The sequence below is a fragment of the Eptesicus fuscus genome, chromosome 3 (assembly GCF_027574615.1).
Source record: "Eptesicus fuscus isolate TK198812 chromosome 3, DD_ASM_mEF_20220401, whole genome shotgun sequence".
Taxonomy (NCBI): domain Eukaryota; kingdom Metazoa; phylum Chordata; class Mammalia; order Chiroptera; family Vespertilionidae; genus Eptesicus; species Eptesicus fuscus.
The window spans coordinates 103,647,919-103,673,243 of record NC_072475.1 but is presented as its reverse complement, the minus strand read 5'-3'; the positions used below and the strand labels follow the sequence as shown (position 1 = coordinate 103,673,243).

Below are 25,325 nucleotides of genomic sequence, written 5' to 3'. Positions count from 1 at the left end.
ATTTTGCTACTGTTAATGAATCGCAATGTAAATATCTGTGTTTTCCGATGGTCTTAGGCTCTACAGCAGCAGTTCTCAACCTGTGCTAGCAGGGTCGCCTAAGACCATCAGAAAACACAGATATTTAATTGCGATTCATTAACAGTAGCAAAATTACAGTTATGAAGTAGCAACGAAAATAATTTTATGGTTGGGGGTCACCACAACATGAGGAACTATATTAAAGGGTCGCAGCATTACAAAGGTTGAGAACCACTGTATTAGAAGGATGTTATCCACATAAAGTATTTAGAATAGCAGCTAGTACTGTAAGTGCCTAACAAGTGCTATGATCACTATCATTATGATGATTATAATTACACTCAACTAAATGATAAATTATTTCTAGAAACAAATGAAGAATTTGGGGCTCAGAATAAAAAATTACATAATTTTGCCTCATGGAGCAAGTTCCAAAGGATTGAAGTTGTATGAAGGCCTAGAGTGGCACAAATGCTGTAAATTTAAAATGCAGTTCTAATTCTTAAACATCTTTCCTTCACCTGATCTTTTTTTTTTAATATGTTTTTATTGATTTTAGAGATAGCAACATCGTTTGGTTGCCTCCTGCTCACCCCCTACTGGGTATTGAGCCCACAACCCAGACATGTGCCCTGACATGGAATCAAACCAGCCACCTTCTGGTTCATGGGTTGATGCTCAACTACCGAGGCACTCAGGCCAGGCCACTTGATCTTTTCAATGCACGGACCCATGTGATCTGACTCATCTGGTGCCTCATGCACTTTATTTGTTGCATATACTAAACAATTTTGATGTTGAATATTCATAAGGTACAATCAGTTGAACGTTAGCCAAATTATATTTCTCCTTGGAAGGAAAAGAAAAAAAGCTTTTGATGCTCTATTAATTTTCTACTCTTCTCTCCTCCTCTTTCTCTAACCCAACCCACTTTCCACCCCATTTAAACTCTAACGCATGGCTCTTGAGTAAAACCAGCCATCTGCATCTGGATTCACACCTCTCCATTTTGCCATGAAAGTGTTTCTTACGGAGAGTTATCTGTCACTCCATGATGTCTTGGAACATTAGGCTGCTGAAGCTAACATGCTCAAAACTATAGTATGTTATGTTAAGTCTCTTATTTTATAAAAGTTCTTTCTTATATCTCTACTACTACCACATGGCATAACAAAAAAACTCAACTTTCAAACATGGTAGGCAGTAGGACTAAAGGGGTTAACATGAACTATGTCATAAAACAGAGGTCATACCTTCAAGGCTTGCTGTAGTATCTGGGTGTCATTAATCCCAGTGATTTCTCTCAGCTGATTCAAAAACGTCTGCTGATGCTAAAGGAGGGGGAAAACCAAAATTATTATACTCTGAAATATGAAAATATAAATGACTTTGCGGGGCGCGGGGGGGGGGGGATGGAAAATGCAAAATAAACTAGAATAAAAAAGAACTTGAGACTGAACAAATTGCACTCTTTTAGGAAGAATGAACCATGCTATGGGGAGGACCTTACTCCATTCTCATGATTCCACCAAAAGGGAATTTTTACCTTACTCCCCAAGAATAAGAGTTCCTGAATTAAGTTTCAAGCTAGTCTTCACTACCTCATTTATGTCTCCCAAAATAAAAAGGAGTGATCTGCATGATGGATAAACCCAGGAACAACTAAGGAAAATGTATCCACTGGGCTACTTCAAGGAGGTGATGGCCCTACTGACTTAAGTCAGGCAGTTCTGGGAATTCCTCCCTGCCTCTTGGGTCAGCCAGCATCCAGGCACCTGGAATGTCTGAAAGAGACATGCTTTGGCAGGCCATGTACTATGTAGGTATAGTACATCATGGGAATCCTAAGATCTATTTGAGGAAAAAAGAGAATCATCTCATTCTCCAATCTGTCATAAAAGATCCTAAATAGAATTCATCTTTTGCTCCCATTTGCTTCAAACCTGTTCATGTGCTATTAGTCTATACAGTAATTATACTCTATTGGAGAGAAAAGGAGGGAGATGGATAGGATCCCACTATCAAATCCTTCCCTGAACTACCCTAATTAAGAGCTATGTTCCTCCCTACAACTCTGTATTTCTTAAAAATAGTTCCCAAGACAACACCATGAATAAAAGGATCTGAAAAATCTTTCTTGAAAATATTTTACATTCATCTCAGTAATAATTCAGTCAAGAATGATCAATGCATGCTAAAACTATTGGGTGAAAGCTTAATGAGAAACAAGACAGTAGCATAGTTTTAAGCTTCTTCCTAGGAATTCTAAAGTGTTAAGTAACTATAAAGAAGAAACCTGGGGGAGAAAAAAATGGCGGCGGAATAGACAGACGGGTCCGGAGCCTTGTCCTGGAGCAGAAAGAAGGAACAGCTGAGGGTCGCAAGGGGAGTATTTGCTGGCGAGTTAAAGGAAAGCTAAACTCCAGGAGAGGGTGGGGGACTGCTGGAAGGGGTTGCCCTGACCGGGCAGGCCCCACTGCGACTGAATTCCCTCTCAGAGCAACCGGCTCCAATGTGGAAACCGCGCCATCTTAAAGAAGAAAGTGGATCTTATCGGAAGCTTGAAAAGTTGCAACTGCGGAGACCACTGAACAGCTGCGAGCCCCAGAACACCGGTCCCCAATTGGCGAAATACGCGGTTTCAAAAGAGGTCTACACTCCACCACGGAAAGGTCAGATTTCGCCTGGGATAAGGTGAGGTCTCTGGTCCCTGCGGGTGAGAGAAACACGCGCACTGTGGGAGCTGAAGGACTGGGGAAGGTCTGTGCCTAGAAAAGTCCGTGGCTGTTGGGGCTGGCGTGATCCATGAATGTGAAAAGGGGTCCTCAGAGATGCTAACAGAAGGGATCTCTAAAAAGCAACCCATTTTGTTCTGGCGCAAAAGAAAAGCCTACGGAACTTAAAAGTGTGCCTGCTGCTTAGATCCAAAAGGGAAAGGGGGATATGCAGACTTGCCTGCAGCCCCGCTGTTTGCACACTTGGGCTTTTTCCTCTTCAAATCCAAGCCCAACACATAGGATCACCCAGTTGGGGACCCCTGGGAGACTGCAGGGGAAAGTTGTTTTACTGGAACCTGGGGATCGGAGCGGGAAGTGACTTTCGGAGAGCCGGCTCTGAGGCAGCCCACTTCCACTAACTGGTATTGATTGCCACAGGGAAAGAAGGCTAGCAAGGCCTAGAAGTCAATCCAGAAACACTGCCACCCAGGGGCTGAAGCACAAATTGACTCTTGTATAATCAAATATAAAGGAATACAAGTAATTAAGACACCACCTGCTTAAAAATCAGGACTGGCTTACCACACTGAGGAGCAGTGGAATGCAGGGATCTGCAACACTGTCCTGACTGGGAAACAGGTGTGCCAAACAGAACAATAGAGGAAGTGAATGACCTTCACTACTGCACATTTTATTTTTTTACTTTTTTTTAAATTTTTTATTGTTTTTTAATTCTTATTTTCTTCATCTTTTACTTAAGAAACTAATTTTTTTTTCCTTTTTTCCTCACTTGATTTTACATTTTTAATTATTACATTTTTATTTTCAATCAGTATTATAACTACAGCTATTTTATTCTTTTTAAGTGTCATTTTATTTTCACTTTATTATACTTTGGGATTAGTGTTCTAATTTCTATTATCATTTTTCCTTTTGCATCATTTTACTCTATCTCAACTCTACCTTTATGCCATCACTCTCTTCCTACCTTTTCCCCATTTGGTGTCCTGTTTCTCTTACCCTTTTCTTGCTTTAGATTTTCCCTATTCTTTCTGTTTACCCACTGTTAAAATTTCACACTACTTATATATCTATCACCCTATTTATATATCTAATTTCCAATTCCCTGCTCCAAGTCCATACACACCTCTCTCTTCTGTCTTAACTATCCAAAAATTGTTTTTCTCTCTGTTCTTATGCTGTTGTTTGCTTGAATGTTGACTATATCAATTCTTTATGCTTTTATGTGAGATTGTTTTGCGTATTTTTTTTGTTTTGTTTGCTTTGTTTTTTATTGTTTTTCGCTTCTGTTTTCCCTCGCCTCGCTTGATATTAGTTCCTGTTTGTAGTTTGTATTAATCTCCAGGTACTTGTTGCTGGCATTTGCAGGGATTAGTGGCAGTTCTATTGGAGTTTTCTCCCCATATATATAGTTTTATTCCCTTTTCTTTCATAGTCTCTTTCTTTTCTCTCTTACTTTTTTTTTCCTTTTCCCAGTTTCATTATGACACTTCTTTTCTTTCTTTTTTTTTCTCTCCTCTTCTTTCTCTCCTATTCCCTAATTTGCCTTTCTCTGGTGTTCACCTTTATTGGGGGTTATCAAAAGCGTGAATACATTTCTATTCAGTGCCCTGTGTTTTGTACCTGGTTGTGTTGTATTTTGTGCCTTTAAATCAACACAGGAGAAAGAGAACTACATAACCAGACATCCAGAGAAGAGAGACAATGGGGAGACAAAGAAAAAGCCCCCATAGGAAAGAAAAGCAGGCATCACCAGAAAAGGAAGTAAACAAAATAGAGACTAACAACATGTCAGAGAAAGAATTCAGAGAAATGGTCATAAGGTGGCTGTAAAGAATGGAAGACAAATTTGACAATATGAGTAAGAACCAAGAGGAAATGAAGAAGAACCAAGAAGAAATGAAAAATGACATCGCTGCTGTAAAGAACTCAATAGAAAGCATCAAGAGCAGACTAGAAGAAGCAAAGGACCGCATCAGTGAACTAGAAGACAAGATGGAAAAAAATAACCAAGTAGAGCACCTTCTAGAAAAAAAAAAATTAAAAAGCAGGAGGAGAGCCTAAAGGAACTTTGGGACAACACAAAACAAAACAACATCCGCATAATAGGGGTTCCAGAAGGAAAGGAAACTGAGCAAGGAATACAAAACCTGTTTGAAGAAATAATGACAGAAAACGTTCCTGATATAGGGAAGAAAAAACCACACAAATCCAAGAAGCTCAGAGTGCCAAGCAAAATGAACCCAAAAGACCGACGCCAAGGAACATTATAATTAAATTAGCAAACACCAATGAAAAAGTAAGAATCTTAAAAGTGGCCAGAGAGAGACAGAAAATAACATACAAAGGAACCCCCATCAGACTAGCAACTGATTTCTCAACAGAAACTCATCAGGCCAGAAGGGAATGGAATGAAATATACAAAGTCATGCAAAGGAAGGGTCTGAATCGAAGAATACTGTACCCAGCAAGGCTACCAATCAAAATTGGAAGTGAAATCAGGAGCTTCACAGACACAAAAGGACTAAGGGAACTTATCACCACCAAACCAACAATGCAAGAAATGCTAAAGGGTCTGCTGTAAAAAAAAAGAAAGTAAAAAAGAAAGAAAGGAAGAAAGAAAGGAAGGAAGGAAGGAAGGAAGGAAGGAAGGGAAGAAGGAACACAGGGGTATAGAATAAAAATGGCAACAAATAAGTACCTATCAATAATAACTTTAGAAGTAAATGGATTAAATGCCCCAATCAAAATACATAGGGTAACGGATTGGATAATAAAACAATACCCATATACCTACTGTCTACAATAAACCCACCTCAGAAAAAAAAATGGACACAGGCTGAGGGCGAAGGGATGGAAAAAGGTTTTCCAGGCTAATGGAAATGAAAAAAAAGCTGGGGTAGCAATACTTACATCTGAAACTTAGATCTCAAAGTAAAGGACATAACAAGAGATAAGGAAGGCCACTTCATAATACTAAAGGGAGCAATCCAACAAGAAGAAATAACTGGTAAACATATATGCACCCAATACAGGAGCACCCTAATACATAACAAAACTCCTGGAGGAAATCAAGGGAGAGATTGACAGCAATACAATCATAGTAGGAGACTTTAATACCCCACTATCACCATTGGACAAATACTCTAAACAACAGCAAAGAAACATCAATCGTAAATGACTCATTAGACCAGATGAAATTAATTGACATCTTCAGAACACTTCACCCCAAAGCCACAGAATATACATTCTTCTCAAGTGCACATGGGTCATTTTCAAAGACAGACCACATGCTGGGACATAGGCAAAGGCCCTTCAAATTCAAGAAGATAGATATCATACCGAGTATCTTCTCAGATCACAGTGGCATAAAACTGGAAATCAACTACAATAAAAACAATCCAAAGAAATCTAACACATGGAGACTAAACATCAAGATATTAAACAATGACTGGGTTACCAGAGAGATCAAGGAAGAAATAAAAAACATCATGACAACAAATGACAATGAAAACACAACAATCCAAAATCTATGGGACACAGCGAAAGCAGTCTTGAGAGGGAAGTTCATAGCTCTACAAGCCTACTGCAAAAAAAAAAAACAAAAAAAACAAGAAACAATGTTAATAAATTACCTAACCCTACAACTCAAAGAATTAGAAAGAGAGCAACAAGAAAGGCCCAGTGTAAGCAGAAGGAAGGAAATAATAAAGATCAGAGAGGAGATAAATGATGTAGAGACCAAAGAAACAATACAAAAGATCAACAAAACCAAGAGCTGGTTCTTTGAAAGGATAAACAAGATTGATGAACCTCTAGCCAGACTCACCAAGAAGCAAAGAGAGAGGATCCAAAAAAACAAAATCAGAAATGAAAGAAGGCATGGCTGAATACTGTGTTCTTTTTGTCAGTAGCTTACACAGCCAGACACCATGCAAAAGAAGTCTTCCCTTTAAAATGGCTATGATGGTATGCCAAGTTTTTTCATAGCATATCATTACTAAAAGTGGATACAAGTAAATGAGTTAAGAGATTGTAAGAGATGCCCTGACCAGTTTGGCTCAGTGGATAAAGTATCGGCCTGTGGACTGGAAGGTCCCGGGTTCGGTTCCGGTCAAGGGCATGTACCTTGATTGCGGGCACATCCCCAGTTAGGGGTGTGCAGGAGGCAGCTGATTGATGTTTCTCTCTCATTGATGTTTCTAACTATCCCTCTCCCTTCCTCTCTAAAAAAATCAATAAATATATATTTTAAAAGAGAGAGATTGTAAGAGCTTCCAAGTGCTAGTTAAATCAGATCATATTATTTGATATGTTGCTTTCAAATGCAGCAATAAAATTGCTGTCACACTGAATTTTCAAGAAATTGTTATCATATGTTTTTTAAAAATATGTTTTTTATTGATTTCAGAGAGGAAGGAAGAGGGAGAGAGATAGAAACATCAATGATGAGAGAGAATCATTGATCAGCTGCCTCCGGCATGCCCCCCACTGGGAATCGAGACTGCCACCTGGGCATGTGCCCTTGACTGGAAACGGACCTGGGATCCTTCAATCCACAGGCAGACGCTCTATCCACTGAGCCAAACTGCCAGGGCCATGTATGTGTGTTTTAATTTGTTTTATAATTCCACATTTTTCTTTATAGCTGAGCATTTTCTCTCTTCCCCCTTCCTTCCCCACCCATCCTACAAAAAAAATAAAAAGAAAAGAAAAGAAAAAGAAAAAGAAATGAAAGAAGTGAAATAAAAACAGACCCCACAGAATTACAAAGGATTGTTACAAAATACTACGAACAACATTATTCCAACAAATAGGACAAACCTGGAGGAAATGGACATATTCCTAGAAAAATATAACCTTCCAAAACTCAATCAGGGAGAATCTAAACAGATCAATAAGCCAATAACTATGGAAGAACTTGAAGCAGTCATCAAAAAACTTCCGGCAAAAAAAAGCCCGGGGCCAGACAGCTTCACAGGAGAGTTTTACCAAACATTCAAGGAAGAACTAAAACCTATCCTCCTCAGACTATTCCAAAAATTCAAGAGGAAGGAACACTTCCAAGCTCCTTCTATGAAGCCAGCATCACCCTAATACCAAAACCAGATAAAGACAACACAATGAAAGAGGATTACAGGCCAATATCCCTCATGAACATAGATGCCAAAATCCTCAACAAAATTCCAGCAAATCGCATCCAGCAGTACATCAGAAAGATCATACACCATGACCAAGTAGGATTTATCCCAGGAATGCAAGGATGGTACAATATCCACAAATCAATAAACGTGATACATCATATAAACAAATTGAGAGATAAAAATCACAGTCATATCAATTCATGCAGAAAAAGCATTTGACGAAATCCAACACTCTTTCTTGATAAAAACTCTCAACAAGGTGGGAATAGAAGGATCATACCTCAACATAATAAAAGCTATATATGATAAACCCACAGAAAACATCATACTCTATGGGCAAAAACTAAAACCAATTCCCCTAAGAACAGGAACAAGACAGGGATGCCCACTCTCACCACTCCTGTTTGACATAGTACTGGAAGTATTAGCCATTGCGATCAGACAAGAAGAAGAAATAAAAGGCATCCCAATTGGAAAAGAAGAAGTAAATCTGTCCTTATTTGCAGATGACATGATATTGTACATAAAAAACCCGAAAGACTAAATAAAAAAACTAATGGAGTTTCCTCAAAAAACTAAAAATGGAACTCCCATTTGACCCAGAAATCCCACTCCTAGGAATATATCCTAAGAAACTGGAAACACCAATCAAAAAGTATATATGCACCCCTATGTTCATAGCAGCACAATTTACCATAGCTAAGATTTGGAAACAGCCTAAGTGCCCAACAGCAGATGACTGGATCAGAAAACTATGGTACATCTACACAATGAAATACTATGCTGCTATAAAAAAGAAGGAATTCTTACCATTTGCAGCAACCTGGATGGAACTGGAGAACATCATGCTAAGTGAAATAAGCCAGTCAATGAAAGAAAAATACCACATGATCTCACTCATTTATGGATAATAAAGAACATTACAAGCTGATGAACAAAAAGATAGGTACAGATACAGTAAAGCATCAAACAGACTGTCAAATTACAATGGGAAGGTTAGGGAGAGGTAGGGGAGATAAGAGATCAACCGAAGGACTTGTATGCATGCATATGAGCATAACCAATGGACGCAAAACACTGGGGGGTGAAGGCATGTATAGGAGTGGGGTGGGGGTGGGGGCAATGGTAAGATATGTACACGTATAATACCTTAATAATAAAATGGGGGGGGGGGTGGGGAATAAATAAATAAATAAAGAGTATGTTCCAAAGAAAAGAAGAAGAAACCTAACAGAAATCACTTGAATCAAATGATCAAAGTTAATATTACCCCTAATAGGGTAAAATGGTATTGTGTGCCTCCTAATATATAATGTGATACACCAAGAAGACAATACCACCTGTGATATTCCTGCCACAAAATAAACAAGTTGAACCTAATCTTGAGGAAACATCAGACAAATACAAACTGAGAGACATTTATCTTCACACAGAAAGACAAAGGATGAGGTTTCAGATTAAAGGAGGACTGAAAAGGCATGACCACCAAACATAAAGTGAGATCAGATTGCTTCTCATGCTAAATTCTACAGCATGTTATTGGGACAACCGGAGAAATAGGAATATGGACTGCTTAGTAACAATGTTCTATTAATATTAAATTTCTGAACTTGATAACTGTATCAAATATATTTTTTCTCAGGAAACAGATCCTGAAGTGTTAAAGTGGTAAAGGAACATTCAACTTACTCTCAAATGGTTATAAAAAACAAAGCGATGAAAGTTCTTCATACTCATATATTTAAAGTTACTTCAAAATAAGTTTTTTAATGCTCTGCATGCAGATTTATTGACACCAATATTGGAAAATGCACATTTCAAAACATGCTTGATAATTTAAATATGCAGAATGTATACACATTCAGATGAAGAGTCCTAAATAAATGTCAAAATTAAACGAAAAAATAAAAGCAATTTTAAAGTTTCAGATAACCTAGTCTAAATATGTTTTACGGAAACCACAAGTATAAAGTTCAGAATTTTATTTAGCTACATTAACAGAGTCCCATTTAAATAGTTGCTTCAACACACTGAAATGTCTCTTTTTCCTAATATAGGTAGACTGGAGGAGAGCAGTCCAAATCTGAAAAGTATAGCGCATGGGATGTCAAAGATATAAGCTCCTCCTGTCTTCCCACTAAACATTCATTTATGTGACAGTCATCAAATGTCGGTTACTCCATGTCTCCTCTTCCAGCATTCTGTCCAAGTTTTAGGTAGTATGAAGAAAAGAGCCAAGGACAAAAGGTGCCTGTGAAGTGATTCTGCCTTCTTTAACAAACCCGATTTATTCAAATAACTTTCACTTAAAGTCTCATTTCTCATTCAGTCACATGGCTAATCATAGTTGTACAGGAGGTCGGGGAATATACTTTTCAGCTAGGCAAAAAGGTGCTCTAAAAATAAATAGCGTTCTGTTTATAAGGAAAAAGAAAGGAATGTATATTTTATCTGCTGTATATACAGTATCTGCCAAGCCATCAATTAATTTTCATAGCTATAAAATTCCTAAAGAGCTAAAATAACCAGGATATCCAACAATACATACACAATAAAGCACACAAACAAGGTTATATCAAATGCCATGAAGAATCAAAATTGTTGAAGAATCGAAATGCCAGATTAATAAAGCTAAAATGTGAGAAAAATAAGTTCTTAAACCTATCAACTTTTCCACTTTCATTTTAAAAATTATTCCTAATAGCAATTCCACAGCCCAACATTACAATTAATGATGTGTAAAAATATTACAGAAATTCTCCTTATCTAACTCAATGTTTTATTTTAGTAAGCATAAAATACTTAAAAGATTTTATAGCTCTGTTTGTAATCTCACCATCACCAGCACTCCAAACTCCATTCTTTATTCCAAATATTATTTTCCTCAACTGCAAATTAATCAATCATGGATCAGGAAAAGACTATTGAATAAGCACCCCCACAATTAGTCACCTGTACAAATGTTGCTGGCTATTACATATTACGCTGGAAAAACGGAAACAGTGCAAAGGTCCACTAATGAAGAAAGTCTAAACTTCAATAAAAGACCTGATAAGTTTAATAATGAAGATTCCCAGGCCCCAACCCCCCAGAGACTATGTTAATAAGCATCTCAAATGATTTTGATATAGATGGACCCAAAAGTACAGTCTGAGTTAATCAAACAACTGTATATTGCAAAATCACATCAAGCTAAAGTGATGAAACTCAAAATAGTATATATACACATTGATGACTTCAAGGTAAAACATAAACACAAATAAAAAGCCCAGAAAAGATTACAATGCCCAAGCTAGACTTCCAAGACTTCTCCCATCTCTGTATCCACCACACCATCTGCCATTTTCCACTTCCACACACTAGAGACAGGCTGTATTTCCTTGTTGCACTGAGGCTGAGCTTGCCATGTGGCATGCTTTGACCAATGACATATTAGCAGACAGCATGAGAGCAGACTTAAAATGTGCTTGCAGGGTTGAACTTGCCCTCTTGAACTTTTGCAGCTTCCTCAGAAGAACATGACCTGGCCCAGTTATCCCAGAAGAATAAGGTACACATGGAGAAGAGCCATCCAAACAATCTACAAATCTGTGAACATCCTATACCTATATAACAAAGAGGTAATATGCAAATTGACCGTCACTCCAACACACAAGATGGCCGCCCCCATGTGGTCAAAGATGGCCGCCCCCAAGTGGACACAAGATGGCTGCCACAAGATGGCCAGCAGGAGAGGGCAATTGTGGGGGATCAGGCCAGGAGGGGAGGGGAGTTGGGGAGGGGGGGATCCAGGCCTGCAGGGGAGGGCAGTTAGGGGCAACCAGGCCTGCAGGGGAGAACAGTTGTGGGGGGGCAGGCCAGCAGGGGAGGGCAGTTCGCAATGACCAGGCCAGCAGGGGAGGGCAGTTGGGGGTGACCAGGCCTGTAGGAGAGGGCAGTTAGGGACAACCAGACTGGCAAGGGAAGGGAGTTGGGGGTGACCAGGCATGCAGGGGAGGATAGTTGGGGGAGACCAGGCATGCAGGGAAGGGCAGTTAGGGGTGACCAGACCAGCAGGGGAGGGCAGTTAGTGGTCACCAGGCTGGCAGGAGAGGGCAGTTAGGGGCAATCGGTCCAGCAGGAGAGCAGTTAGGTGTCGATCAGGCTGGCAGGGGAGTGATTAGGGGGTGACCAGGCTGACAGGCAGAAGTGGTGAGGGGCAATCAGGTAGGCAGGCAGGCGAGTGGTTTGGAGCCAGCAGTCCTGGATTGTGCGAGGGATGTCCGACTGCCCGTTTAGGCCCGATCCCACGGGATCGGGCCTAAACGGGCAGTCGGACATCCCTCGAGGGGTCCCAGATTGGAGAGGGTGCAGGCTGGGCTGAGGGACACCCTCCCCCCCACCCCCACCCCGACCCCCATGTACGAATTTCGTGCACCAGGCCTCTAGTGATAATAATATTTTGGTATGCCACTAACTTTTCGAGTGGCTGTTGTGGTGACAGTTGACTGATACAGAGTGCAATAAGAATACTGAGTATTTTATAAGAAAAGCAACATCTTCAAAATGTTATTATGGTTTGGAGTTTTGTTCATCTTTCACAATAAAGCCAGCTAAGTATTCTAAAAAAAAAAAAAAAGTCCAGGTATAGCTCTAGCATGGTTCTTGATCTCATGAATTTTGACTGGAAATGAAACAATGGAAAGAAAAACACTGGGTAGAGAAGAAGGCTAAGTGGGAAAAAGAAAAGCTTAGCTAAGTTAACAAGATATGGGATACAGATGAAAAGAGGTGAGCTATGAGAAGAATTCTAAATTTATGGTATAGAAGCCACCTCATTTGTAAAGATTTCCCTGTTGTTATTGGCATAGTCCATTTGTGCTTCTGTCTTTGAAAACCCGCACCTTCATTTCCTGCAATTATATGTTTTTGTCGCTGCTATTTCTGTTGTGATTAAGACCCTGGTATTTCTTTCAAGGTTTGCACCTTTTTTATTTACCAACCTTCAGGTCTCTGATACACCTGATCCTCAACAAAAAATGTCCTGCATATAGTTTCTCCTCCTTGACTAGTAATTTGGATCCAAAGAAGATCCAACCACTTCTACTTCTAGAGCTCCCTTTCTGAACTCCAAGGTCTTCCTTGTATGAATTTATTATCCTATATATTAAAGAGGTAATATGCAAATTGACCATTACACCCTCACACAAGATGGCCACCCCATATGGTCACAAGATGGCCAGCAGGGGAGGACAGTTGTGAGCAATCAGGCCAGCAGGGGAGGTCAGTTGTGGGTGATCAGGCCAGCAAGGGAGGGCAGTTCAGGGCAACCAGGCCTGCAGGGGAGGGCAGTTGGGAGCAACCAGGCCAGCAGGGGAGGATAGTTGGTGGGGGGGGGAACCAGGCCTGCAGGGGAGGGCAGATGGGCGGGGGGGGGGAACCAGGCCTGCAAGGGAGGGCAGGTGGGGGTCACCAGGCCTGTAGGGGAGGGCAGGTGGGGGGGACCAGGCCTGCCTGCAGGGGAGGGCAGTTGGGGGCGACCGGGCTGGCAGGGGAGGGAAGTTGGGGGCAATTGGGCTGGCAGGGGAGCAGTTAGGCATCGATCACGCTGGCAGGGGAGTGGTTAGGGGACAATCAGGCAGGCAGGCAGGCAAGCGGTTAGGAGCCAGCAGTTCCGGATTTTGAGAGGGGTATTCGACTGCCGGTTTAGGCCCGATCCCAGATTGGAGAGGGTGCAGGTTGGGCTGAGGGACACTTCCCCCTCCCCAGTGCATGAATTTCATGCACCAGGCCTCTAGTCTATATTAATAAAAGCCTAGGTGGTGCTCGCACCCTTGCGTGACACCCACGCGTCACAAGATGGCACTCTCAGGTCGTCACAAGATGGCCGCCACAAGATGGGTGGCAGGGGAGGGCAGCTGGGGGGCAACCAGGCCACCAGGGGAGGGCAGTTAGGGGCGATCAGGCCAGTAGAGGAGGGCAGTTGAGGGCAACCAGGCCTGCAGGGACGGGCAGTTGGGGGGGACCAGGCCTACAGGGGAGGGCAGTTAGGGGCAACCAGGCTGGAAGGGGAGGGCAGTTGGGGGCGACAGGGCTGGCAAGGGAGGGCAGTTGGGGGCAATCAGGCCGGCAGGGGAGAGGTTAGGGGGCAGTCAGGCCAGCTGGGGAGGGCAGTTGGGGATGATCAGTCTGCCAGGGGAGCGGTTAGGCGTCAATCAGGCTGGCAGGGGAGTAGTTAGGGGGCGATCAGGCTGGCAGGCAGAAGCGGTTAGGGACCATCAGGCAGGCAGGCAGGCAAGCGGTTAGGAACCAGCAGTCCTGGATAGTGAGAGGGATGTTCGACTTCCGGTTTAAATCAGTCGTACATCTCCCGAGGGGTCCCAGATTGGAAAGGGTGTAGGCCAGGCTGAGGGACACGCCCCCCTTCACGAATTTCGTGCACCAGGCCTCTAGTCTACTATAAGGTGGATGCAACCCAGTCACATTCCTGGACCAAGAAGGGCAAGACACAATGTTCAAAGAGAGTCGGTTACTTACATAAAAATCAATAAGCAAAGAAGCCAAGACTACATACAGGCCTTCAGATTCCCTTCTTAATGTTATTTTTACTGCTTGATGATATCATTAAGTGCCTACTATGTGCAAAACATAGTACTATGCACTACCAGGGAAAAAGAGGCAATAGTAGTTTTAATATGAATTAAGAATAAGAGGGTTTCACAGAAATTCTTTCCCTTCCCAGTTAACCCTACCTAATACTGGGTCTATTTCAGATTTGTTTCAGTGAAGACTACAACATATTAAACACTGGTATAACTTTTTTGAGGATGCAAAAAAAGATCACTGGCTTAGGCCAAGGAAAAAAAAAAGAACAAGCACTCATTATGCTCTTTCTGTATGCCATACACTGTTTTAAGTGCTTCCAGCATATAATCTCATTTAATACATGTGCACATGCACACATATATACCCTCTAGGAAGTTACTCTCATTTTATAGTTAACAGAGCCTTTAAGAGATTAATAAGTACAGAGTTAGGAATAAGGTTTTTTTCAAATTCCACAGCCCACGTTCTTTCCATATTTGCTCTTCTCTATATCTGATTTTGGAGACTAAAGATTCAGTAAAAAAGAAACCTCAGCCCCAAATTCCACTACTCTGTTAATGTAAAATCTATAATAATAAAAACATAATATGCAAATCGACTGAACCAAACAGCAGAATGACCGTCCGGACAACCTTCCGGACCACCATGCTATGACACGCACTGGCGCCAGGCCAGCAAAGATGGGTGTCATGTGATTGGTCAGGGCCATCACCACACAATCACCCCACAGAGGGAGGCCCAGGCCACCCTCTGCGGGGCGATCGATGGGGGGGCTCCACAATCGATCGCTCCAAAGAGGGAGGCCCAGGCCACCGGCCGGCAGGGCAATCAATGGAGAGGCTCCGTGATCACCCCAAAGAGGGAGGCCCAGGCCACCGGCTAGCAGGGCAATCAATGGAGAGGCTCCGTGATCACCCCAAAGAGGGAGGCCCAGGCCACCGGCTGGCAGGGCAATCAATGGAGAGGCTCCGTGATCACCCCAAAGAGGGAGGCCCAGGCAACCCGGCTGGCGGCACTGTGGCGGGTGGGCAGGGCCTCCCTCTGCAGGGCGATCGATCACCCCACAGAGGTAGGCCCACACCACCAGCCAGCAATGCTGTCGGGGGGGTGCAGGGCCAGCCAGCTATCGCCCAGCAGAGGGAGGCCCAGGCCAGCCAAGCAATCACACCCCACGCCTGTTGCCTGCAGAGGGAGGCAACAGGTTGCAGGGGTGGAGGGGAGAAGCACCACACAGATGGTAAGCAGTGGCAGTGGCAGGGGCAGGGCCAGCTGCTGGCAGCCAGGGGAAGGAAAGCCCCCAATAGGCCCTGATCGCCGGCCAGGCCTAGGGACCCTACCTGAGGGGTCCTGGATTGCGAGAGGGCACAGGCCAGGCTGAGGGACATCCCCCCACCCCCATGCACAAATTTCATGCACTGGGCTTCTAGTGTTTGGATAATGGTACAAAAAAGTGATGCACCACTGACTACCAGGCAGGAAAGCTTTCTGAGTTAGGGGTGAATGACTCATAAATCAGTCATTGGTTCCTCTAACTGAATTTCCAAATATAAATAAAACTTGGTTTAGTGCAGAGGAAAAGAAAGTCAAAGATTTCCATCTTCAGGAGACAAAAAGGCAACTCTTACAATAACCTCTAAGAAAGCTTTCAAAATTTCTAATAAAAGATGGGGAGAAGGGGAAACAATTTCAGAAAATCTCAAGGCATTCTGAAACTTCAGAATCACATGCATTAAAGCACTGCTGGGCACTAAGTGATAAATATTTCAACATTACCCATCAATGAAAAAATTAATTATACTATTATACTACTGCCATTAAGGTATGTAATCCACACACATCTATTTTAGTGAATACCTTCTGCATCTACCTGGTAACACTAAACTGCCCTAGTTCACGTTATCTCTTACAGTAACAAGAAATCCCCAAACTTCACTGACAGATCATTTCAAGTATATATATCCCCCTTGTAGCTCTTCGTAAGCCTGAAGCCTGTTAGACAACCAGCAATACAAGCAAAGAACAAACAAACAATAAACAAAACCCAAACCACACAAAAAACAAAACGTTTACTTCCCAAATATGCTTTTTTTTTTAAATCTGTAACTTAAAGGGGACAACAAAACCTTTCACTTTCCTTCTTATGTAATACTCTGACCCCTCTGAGTTTTCCTAAGCACAATCCTGTGGCTTAAAGGATGCCACAGCTATCTGTAGTGTAAATTTGTCTTCCTCTTCCCTCTCTGTCATTCAGGGTCTAAAAATATCATTCTGCTTTCTAATTCAAAGGGTTTTTTGTTTTTGTTTTGTATACTCAGCTGCCTTCTCAAGGTGAGAGGCTCTCCATTGATGCATTCCTGGTAACTAGTACAGTGTCTGGCACTGGACAGCACTCAATGAATACTGATTGAAAATTGAACACAGCAGAGTCTGCAGAGGTGAACTGGAGTACAGTAGGTCAGATCACAAGGCCTGATCTCACCCACAGGAAAGAGGTACAAGCTAATTATTGGAGATGGGAATAACAAGCATACATAAATCAGGCCCACTTACTAATAAGCAATCTTTCTATCCTCTCCTACATTCTACCTAGAATTTCATAGGCTTCATTTCATAGTTCTGCTCCTGTCAATCCTGCTTCAAGTTAAGCATACCATATATATAGTATTGTTGAAATTCCCAATTACAAATAATCTATTTAATAATCCCATGAATGGTTGGTGTATCTTGTATTTTCCACTGTCACAGGCTCAAGGCTTATTTTAATCATTTTAGGAGGTTAACAGCATTTTAGTGCTAAATTAATCACATACCTCTGTGGGTGTATAAATGTGAAAGCATCTTTTTTATTCTTCACTATTTACATTTAGGCTTAGAAATGTCAGAAATTCTGAATTTAAAAAGTCTTTTCCTATCTTTTATAGAACTCTAGAGTAACAATCTTAAGCTTTCATGTAATTAAAAAATAAAGTGATGAGATACTTTATGGGGAATAAGTAGCAAAGAGCAATGAATATAGTTGGTCCTCAACAAATGTTTCCATTCTTCCTCACCTCAGAATTCATATCCCTATTTTCCACCCAACCCTTCAACCAATCTAACATCTACATGACAGCCATGCCCCAATGGAATCCCCCATCCCTATTAACTAGCAGATAAAAGAAATGCATTGTAAGTAGAAACTCTAAATGTGTTCTTCCCCAAAAAATATTGTTAGGCAGCACTATAAGTTATGTTCATACAGAATTAAACACATCTCCAGTCCAAATAAGAGCCCAACACCATGAAAAGTGGTTTCTATGGGAACATGCTTTTTGAGTTCCGAAAAACCAATTTGGAAAATCTTTTGGAACAGTGTATTTTTTAAATTAGAGTGCTTTTATTTGATTCTTTATTTTTTATTGAAGTTACTGGAGTGACATTGGTTATTAAAATTACATAGGATACAGGTATACAATTCTATAATACAACCTACCTAATAAAAGAGTAATATGCAAATTAACAATCACTCTGCTATACCCACAAGCCACGCCCACCAGCCAATCACAGCAAGTATGCAAATAAACCCAACCAAGATGGCTGCAGCCAGAGAGAGCAGGAAGGAGGCTTGGGTTTCCCAGGCAATGGAGGAAGCCAAGTTTTCCGCCTACCCTTGCCAGCCTAAGCCTCCACTCAAGGCTACAAAGTTTCAATTATAGAAGGTAAACAAATCCAAACAGAAACAGCGGCAGCCACGGAGTTGGAAAGAGCGGGGGGCTAGGGTTGCCCCCAGCAATGGAGGAAGCCAAGCTTTCCGCACACCCTGGCCTGCCCAGGCCTCCGCTTAAAGCTACAAAGTTTCAATTATAGAAGATACATAAGTCCCAAGAGAAATGGCTGCCAGCCACAGAGCGAGAGGAGGCTTGGCTCCACTCCAGGCTACAAAGTTTCAATTGTAGAAGGTAAATAAATTCCAGATACCAGGGCCTCTGCTTGGATCGCCAGGGGGCGTGGCTGGCCTGCAAACCACCACAGGCCCCTCGCTCAGGCCGCCCCAAGCCCCAAGGGAACCCCCACCCTGATCCGGGACACCCTTCAGGGCAAACCAGCTGGCACCCACCCATGCACCAGGTCTCTATCCTATCTAATAAAAGAGTACTATGCAGATTGACCATCACTCCAACACACAATATGGATGCCCCTATGTGGTCAAAGATCCTGCCCCTATGTGGACACAAGATGGCTACCACAAGATGGCCAGCAGGGGAGGGCAGTTGGGAGGGACCAGGCCTGCAAGGGAGGGCAGTTGAGAGGGACCAGGCCTGCAAGGGAGAGCAGTTGGAGGCGATCAACCCTGCAGGGGAGGGCAGTTAGGGGTGACCAGGCCGGCAGAGGAGGGAAGTTGGGGGCGACCAGGCCTGCAGGGAAGAGCAGTTAGGGGTGATCAGGCTTGCAAGGGAGGGCAGTTATGGGGTGAACAGGCTGGCAGGGGAGCGGTTAGACATCAATCAGGCTGGCATGGGAGTGGTTTGGGAGTGATCAGGTTGGCAGGCAGAAGCGGTTATGGGCAATCAGGAAGACAGGCAAGCGAGCAGTTGGGAACCAGCAGTCCTGGATTGTGAGAGGGTCCCAGATTGGAGAGGGTGCAGGCTGGGCTGAGGGACAACCCCCCCCCCTCGGCCCCCGTGCATGAATTTCGTGCACCGGGCCTCTAGTCATCTATATATTATATTGTGTGTTCACCACCCCAAGTCAAGTCTCCTTCCATCACCATTTATCCCCCTTTATACTCTCCTACCTCCCTCCTCCCTCCTTTCCCTCTGGCAATCACCATACTGTCGTCTGTGTCCAAGAGCCTTTTTCTTTTCTTAGAGTGCTATAGCCTGGAAAACATGTACACAAAACTTTTGTAAATCAAATCATATTCTTAAACTATGATCTCTGCAGTTTAAATAAAATATGTAGTTAACTTGTTTTTATGCTAATAATCTAACTGATTCCTAATATATTTCTCTCATTTAATTAAATACTTATGCATCTTTAGTTTCCTTACTTAAATTTTCATATTTAACTTGCAAGCCAATGAAAATCCCTTATATTAATAAAGCAAAATAAGCATGCTCTAAGTAGAACTTTCAAACTGAATACTATGTAATTCCTAGAGTCTATATGTATCACAAACAATTCCCAAAAACCAATACAGTTTTGGTTATACTAAGTACACACATATAATACACCCTACTGACTACTAGAAAATACTCCATTCACCTATATAATGTAGGTTTAATTAAGCATATCCTCTATACCACTTTCTCCCCAGGACCCGTAAAAGAGCAATTTGCAGAAGTGTCCCAGCCTCCAACACTGCACCCCTCACATCCAGTGGGCTTCAATCATAACTTTCCTTCTTCATTCCTAGCCAGTCATCTGTTACTAGTCAATATTTCTTTGTATCAAACTCTCCCTGTTCAAATTATTGTGTGGTTTGTTTCCTAACTGGCCCCTTATTGGTTCAACTTCTTTAAATGCAATTTTTATGTCCTAACAATATATTAATAACATATGTTAGTATTTTTAAGAGAATTGTCTTAAAAACAACTAGAAAGGAAAAAATTAGTATGTTTCTAAACTGAGCACTTATTAGAAATATGTTAAGGCACCAGAGATTTCATTACATAGGCATGATTGATCAAATTATTGGCCACTGGTGACTGGACTCAATCTCCAGCCCCTCTCTCCTCCCTGGACTAGGGAATGGGCTGAAAGTGTCACCTCTAATCACAGTGGTTGGTTTTGTGAGGTACAGCCCTCAACCTGAACTTACCTAGTCCCGCAACCAGGAGTTATCTCATTAGCATACAAAAGACTAAATATTTGTTTTTTATTATATCACATCTAGCCACATAACAGAAGGCACCAAATTGATTTATCCTTGTTTATGGACTTCCTTGTCTAGGATGGTACCATCAATCCGGCTATTAGTGTTCAACATCAGCTCATTTAAACCATTACTCCCTGCTATATGAGGTCTTTCTTATTATTAGATCTTTAATTGGTCATACCAGTACAGCCTAAAAATACTACATTTAACTTCTAATGTTATATATACATCTCTGGCTCCCAACATCACCAAATTATAAGCTTTTTGTGGGTTAGTTATTTCTCAATCTGCTTAAAATAAGGAAAGAATAAACAAATGTATGAGCATGACAATGAAAGATGACTGGATATTTAAGCAGAAACAGGTAATTAAAAACCTGAAATAAGAATTTATATGAGGGTGCAAATTTACTTTAAATATACAAACTTGGCAGTAATGAAAACACATAACTGAGAAAATACGTGATCTTTCAAAGATAGAGATCACAAATAGCAGAAAATCAGAAGACGAAGCCTTCCAAGTTAGGAAGTAGAAATATAGCATACAGTATCAGCAGTCAAATGTAAACAGTTTAAATATATGTACTGAAAGTTCAACACAGCCAATCCTGACAAGCTCAAAGAAATCTTGCCCAATACCCAGGCCTACTTTCTGCTGTCTTCTTACTCCCAAAACCTCAACTTCTTTGTGTTTGTAATATCTGTTCAAATACTAAATATTTCGGCAGCACACTTGAAAGGTTTTAAACCTTCACTACAACCAAGTTCAACAATCCTAAGGGAGGTAGCAATAACTACAACAGTTATTACTCCAGTATCATAATGCTGTCTCATGGTGTCTGCAGAAGCAGTTATCACACTGCACAGCAGTGTTTCACCCTCCTGACTGCCCAAGCATTAAGATATCTTCACAAGGTAAAGTACTTACAAGTTCTAATAAATAAAATTTACTTGGCACTAACTTTAAAGTAAGTTACAATTGTTACCTCTTTTTCACAGCAAATGTACCCCAAATCACACAATCTATTCTGTTCAACATTCTATTTGAGAGGCACTGCAATAACTACAATATATTTAATTGAATTATAGAAAAAAATTTTTAAACTATGGTCAAATTTGGAGTTACATCTGTGAAGACATTACAAGAAAGCTGAGGACACCACTCTTAAGACCATGGCTATTAACTGAGCACCAGGGTCACAGATGTAATGTACATGACAACAGCAATAAAAGAATAAAAGGAACAGTATATACTATATGAGACTACATTGAAATGAAGTTTTATTTATAAAAGGACACAATAAAGGCAGTAAAAAGATATCCTGAAAATGGGAAAAGATATTTACAAAATATATAAGTGGAAAAAAAAGTGTTATAAGATTATAAAGAACTCGTTCAAATAAAAAAGGGACAAAACAACCTCCACCCCAAAAAACCAAGAGAAATAAATACAAATGTCACAGAAAAAAAAACCCAATGGTCCATAAATATATAAAAATATAAATAGTTTGTCAACAGTTGAATGATTAAGTTCTGCCACATATAGAAGTATAACTGAACTGCAACACAAGGTTCATTAATGTCACATAAACCTTGACTCTTACACCTTGGAGCACACAAAAATAAACTCCATGTAGATCACAGACCTAAATGTAAAAGTTTGTGTGTTTTTTCTAATATTAGACAAAAATATAGGAAAAAAAATTTGTGGACAAGCTTCAAAAATATTAGGTTAAAGCATATTAAAAGGAAAAAATGGCATAATGAACTATACCAATGTTAAAATACTTTGACTTCACAGAAATTTACAAGAAAATGAAATGAAAGTAAGCTACATACTGAGAGAAAAAAATCCTATATAATAAAAGCCTAATATGCTAAGTGTCCAGTTGTCCAGTTGGCCATTCAACCAAAGCGTAATATGCTAATGATATGCTAAGTCTGCTCAACTGCTTGCTATGACGTGCACTGACCACCAGAGTACAGATAGTCAACCGGTCAACCAGTCACTATGACATGCACTGACCACCAGGGGGCAGATGCTCTGACCGGTAGGTTAGCTTGCTGCTGGGGTCTGGCTAAGCAGGACTGAGCAAGATGGGCTGAACATGCCCTAGAGCCCTCCAGCAGTCCCACCACAGCTGGCCAACCTCCCATGTCCCTCCCAGCCCCGATCGTGCACCGGTGGGGTCCCTCGGCCTGGCCCGCAATCTGGGACCCCTCAGGGGATGTCAGAGAGATGGTTTCAGACTAATGGCAAAACGACCGGTCGCTATGATGCACACTGACCACCATGGGGCAGGCGTTCAATGCAGCAGCTGCCCCTTGGTGGTCAGTGTGTTCCCAAAGGGGGAGTGCCACTCAGCCAGAAGCCGGGCTCACCCCCTCTGTGGCAGCACTAAGGGTGTCCAACTGCCGGCTTAGGCCCGCTCCCCATGGGGAGCAGGCCTAAGCCGGCAGTCAGACATCCCCCAAGGGCTCCTGGACTGTGAGAGGGCGCAGGCCGGGCTGATGGGACCCCCCCCCCCCGAGTGCACAAATTTTGTGCACCAGGCCTCTAGTATATACTAGAAGACATGTTCAGAATATATAAATTCCTACAACTCAATAGCAAGATATAGACTATAGAAGATAAAAAACGGCCAGTAAGGAAAGATGGAGGCAGCAGGTTGCCAGTACCTCCCCACCATACCCCCTGCCTGCCAACCACCCCTCCCACAGCCCTGCCCCCCTTCACTCCCAAGACAGCCCTTGAGACCCTAAGACAGAAGAGGATTAAACAGAGGAACGGGCAATCAGCCCCTCCTTTTGCACATTAAACCAGAGAGCTCCACCTGCTCTCCAGGCAGTGCCAGGGTGTAAAGGTACCTGATACCACCACATAGCCAAGAATGCATAGAAGGGATCTGCTTCCATCTGAAAACTGCAGACCCTGAGGCTAGAGTTTGCCTGAGCCAACCCCAAGATGGCCAAGAGTAAGCTAATGGCAACACCAAATAATACTAATGTTCATAGAGTCCTAAGATCATACCTCCTCATACAGGACTCTATGCACTGAGGTGGCTGATTTGATCCCAAATTCCAGAGGCCTGGGCCCTCTACCCAGAGAACACCACAGAAATCACAGAACTGACCCTAGCCATCTCATATGCTGCCTTCATCAATCCAGCCACAGCCACACATGCTCAGATGCACTGGTGCCCTCCCTCTGAGGTCACCAGCAAGGATGGAAATATTGTCAGTTCTATTAGTTCTACAGGGTTGTTGTTTTTTTTTAATATATTTTTATTGATTTCAGAGAGAAGGGAGAGGGAGAGAGAGAGAGAGAAACATCAAAGATGAAAGAGAATCATTGATGGACTGCCTCCTGCACACACAGACACCCCCATTGGGAATCAAGCCCACAACCCGGGCATGTGCCCTTGACTGGAATCGAACCAGGGACCCTTCAGTACGCAGGCTGACACCCTATCCACTGAGCCAAACCAGCTAGGGCAGTTCTACAGTCTTATCACTGACTTGAAGTCCTGGCCCCACTGGGAAAGAAGCCTGGAAGTCAGTTCTGAGACTCTGTATGGTGAAACCTAAAGAGGTACACAAGAGTGTCCACTACCCGAGGAGGCCTGTGCAAAGAGCTGCTTCTTCCCTCCCCAAACTGGGAATTTTAAACCTGAGGCATGGGACTGCTGCTTGCTTCTTTTGATCCTCTTCCTCAACCTTGTCCTGCCCCCAAACCTTTCTCTAAAGTCCTATGGGAAGACTTAAGATCTCGCTCCTTCAGCTCTGCAGCTAACCAGACCTCTCACCCACTTCCAGGCTGAACAGCACCAACGAAATCCCAGCAAATATTAAATATTTTCTGTTCTAGTTCAAAACAGGCTGCACTTCTTTCTTCTTCTCACAGGGACTAAAAACTGTGAGGAAAAGAAAGAAAAAATGTCTTTCTCTGCCCTACTGCTTACCAACCACCCAACTCCAGTTCATCCCACCCGCCATCAGTCCTCGAAGCTCTTTCAAAACCAACTACAGTGTGAAAGTATTTTGTAACCTGTGAACAAAATATACATCATAAAGATTTCTACTGTGTGTGCAACTGATTACCAAAGAAATTAAGTCAATGTTAGTCTGAGGCATGAATAAATAAAGGGCTTTTATTCTTCAGCAGTGACCCCTTTTATCAGATGTTAGTTTTTTTAAATGATAGAACCATTATACAATTTATTTTGCTTTGTGAGCATATTAATACTTGCTGCTATAATGTTTTACCTCTAGCAATATCTTTAGCTATTTAGCCATTTTCAGACTTGAAAGAATAAACAGATATAGTTATTGCTGATCCTGTGAGAATATAAATGGATAATATATGAGAATCACCAATATTTTAAAATCATCCAAAAAATGGCTAATGAGCACATAAAAATGTTCAAAACTGTGTCACCAGGAAAAAACAAATTAATCCAACAATGAGGTAACATAACATACTCATTAAAATGGCTAAAACGTAAAATGTGGCTATATAAATGTTGATGAAAATGTAGACCAACTAGAACTCTCATACATTGCTGATGGGAATGTACAACAGTACAACTACTTTGACTAACCATTTAGCAATATTTTGTAACAAACACACCTAAGTATTTGCCCAAGAGAAATGCAAATACGGCTACTCAAAGGCCTGCTTACAATGTACATTGTAGCAACATTATTCATAAGAGCCACAAACTGGGAACAACTCAAAGTCCGCCAACAGGTACATGTTCACACATATTTTGAAATTTAATCTAAAATATTACTCATCAATAAAGAAAAACAAACTACTAATACATGCAACATAGCTGAGTATCAAAAACATTTTACTGAGCAAAACTATCAAATGCAATAGCAACAAAAATTTATGATTTCACCTATGTGAAGACCTAAAACAGCCACAATTGATCTCTACCAAGACAAATCAGATCAATGGTTACCTGGAATAGGAACA

General features: G+C 41.7%; 1 protein-coding gene and 1 non-coding gene across 6 annotated transcripts in view; one reads left to right on the top strand and one right to left on the bottom strand.

Moving 5' to 3' along the window:
- Nucleotides 1–25,325, bottom strand: part of USP25 (ubiquitin specific peptidase 25) — a 194,366-nt gene that overhangs the window by 156,339 nt on the left and 12,702 nt on the right. For all 5 annotated transcript variants that reach the window (XM_054714081.1, XM_054714077.1, XM_054714078.1 and 2 more), the window contains exon 2: nucleotides 1,275–1,352. In XM_054714081.1, the coding sequence (XP_054570056.1) occupies nucleotides 1,275–1,352 (78 nt within the window). The remainder of the gene's footprint in view (nucleotides 1–1,274; nucleotides 1,353–25,325) is intronic.
- On the top strand, nucleotides 6,640–6,777 carry LOC129148632 (small nucleolar RNA SNORA15). Its single transcript, XR_008555635.1, has one exon. It is a non-coding gene; the product is annotated as a small nucleolar RNA SNORA15 (small nucleolar RNA).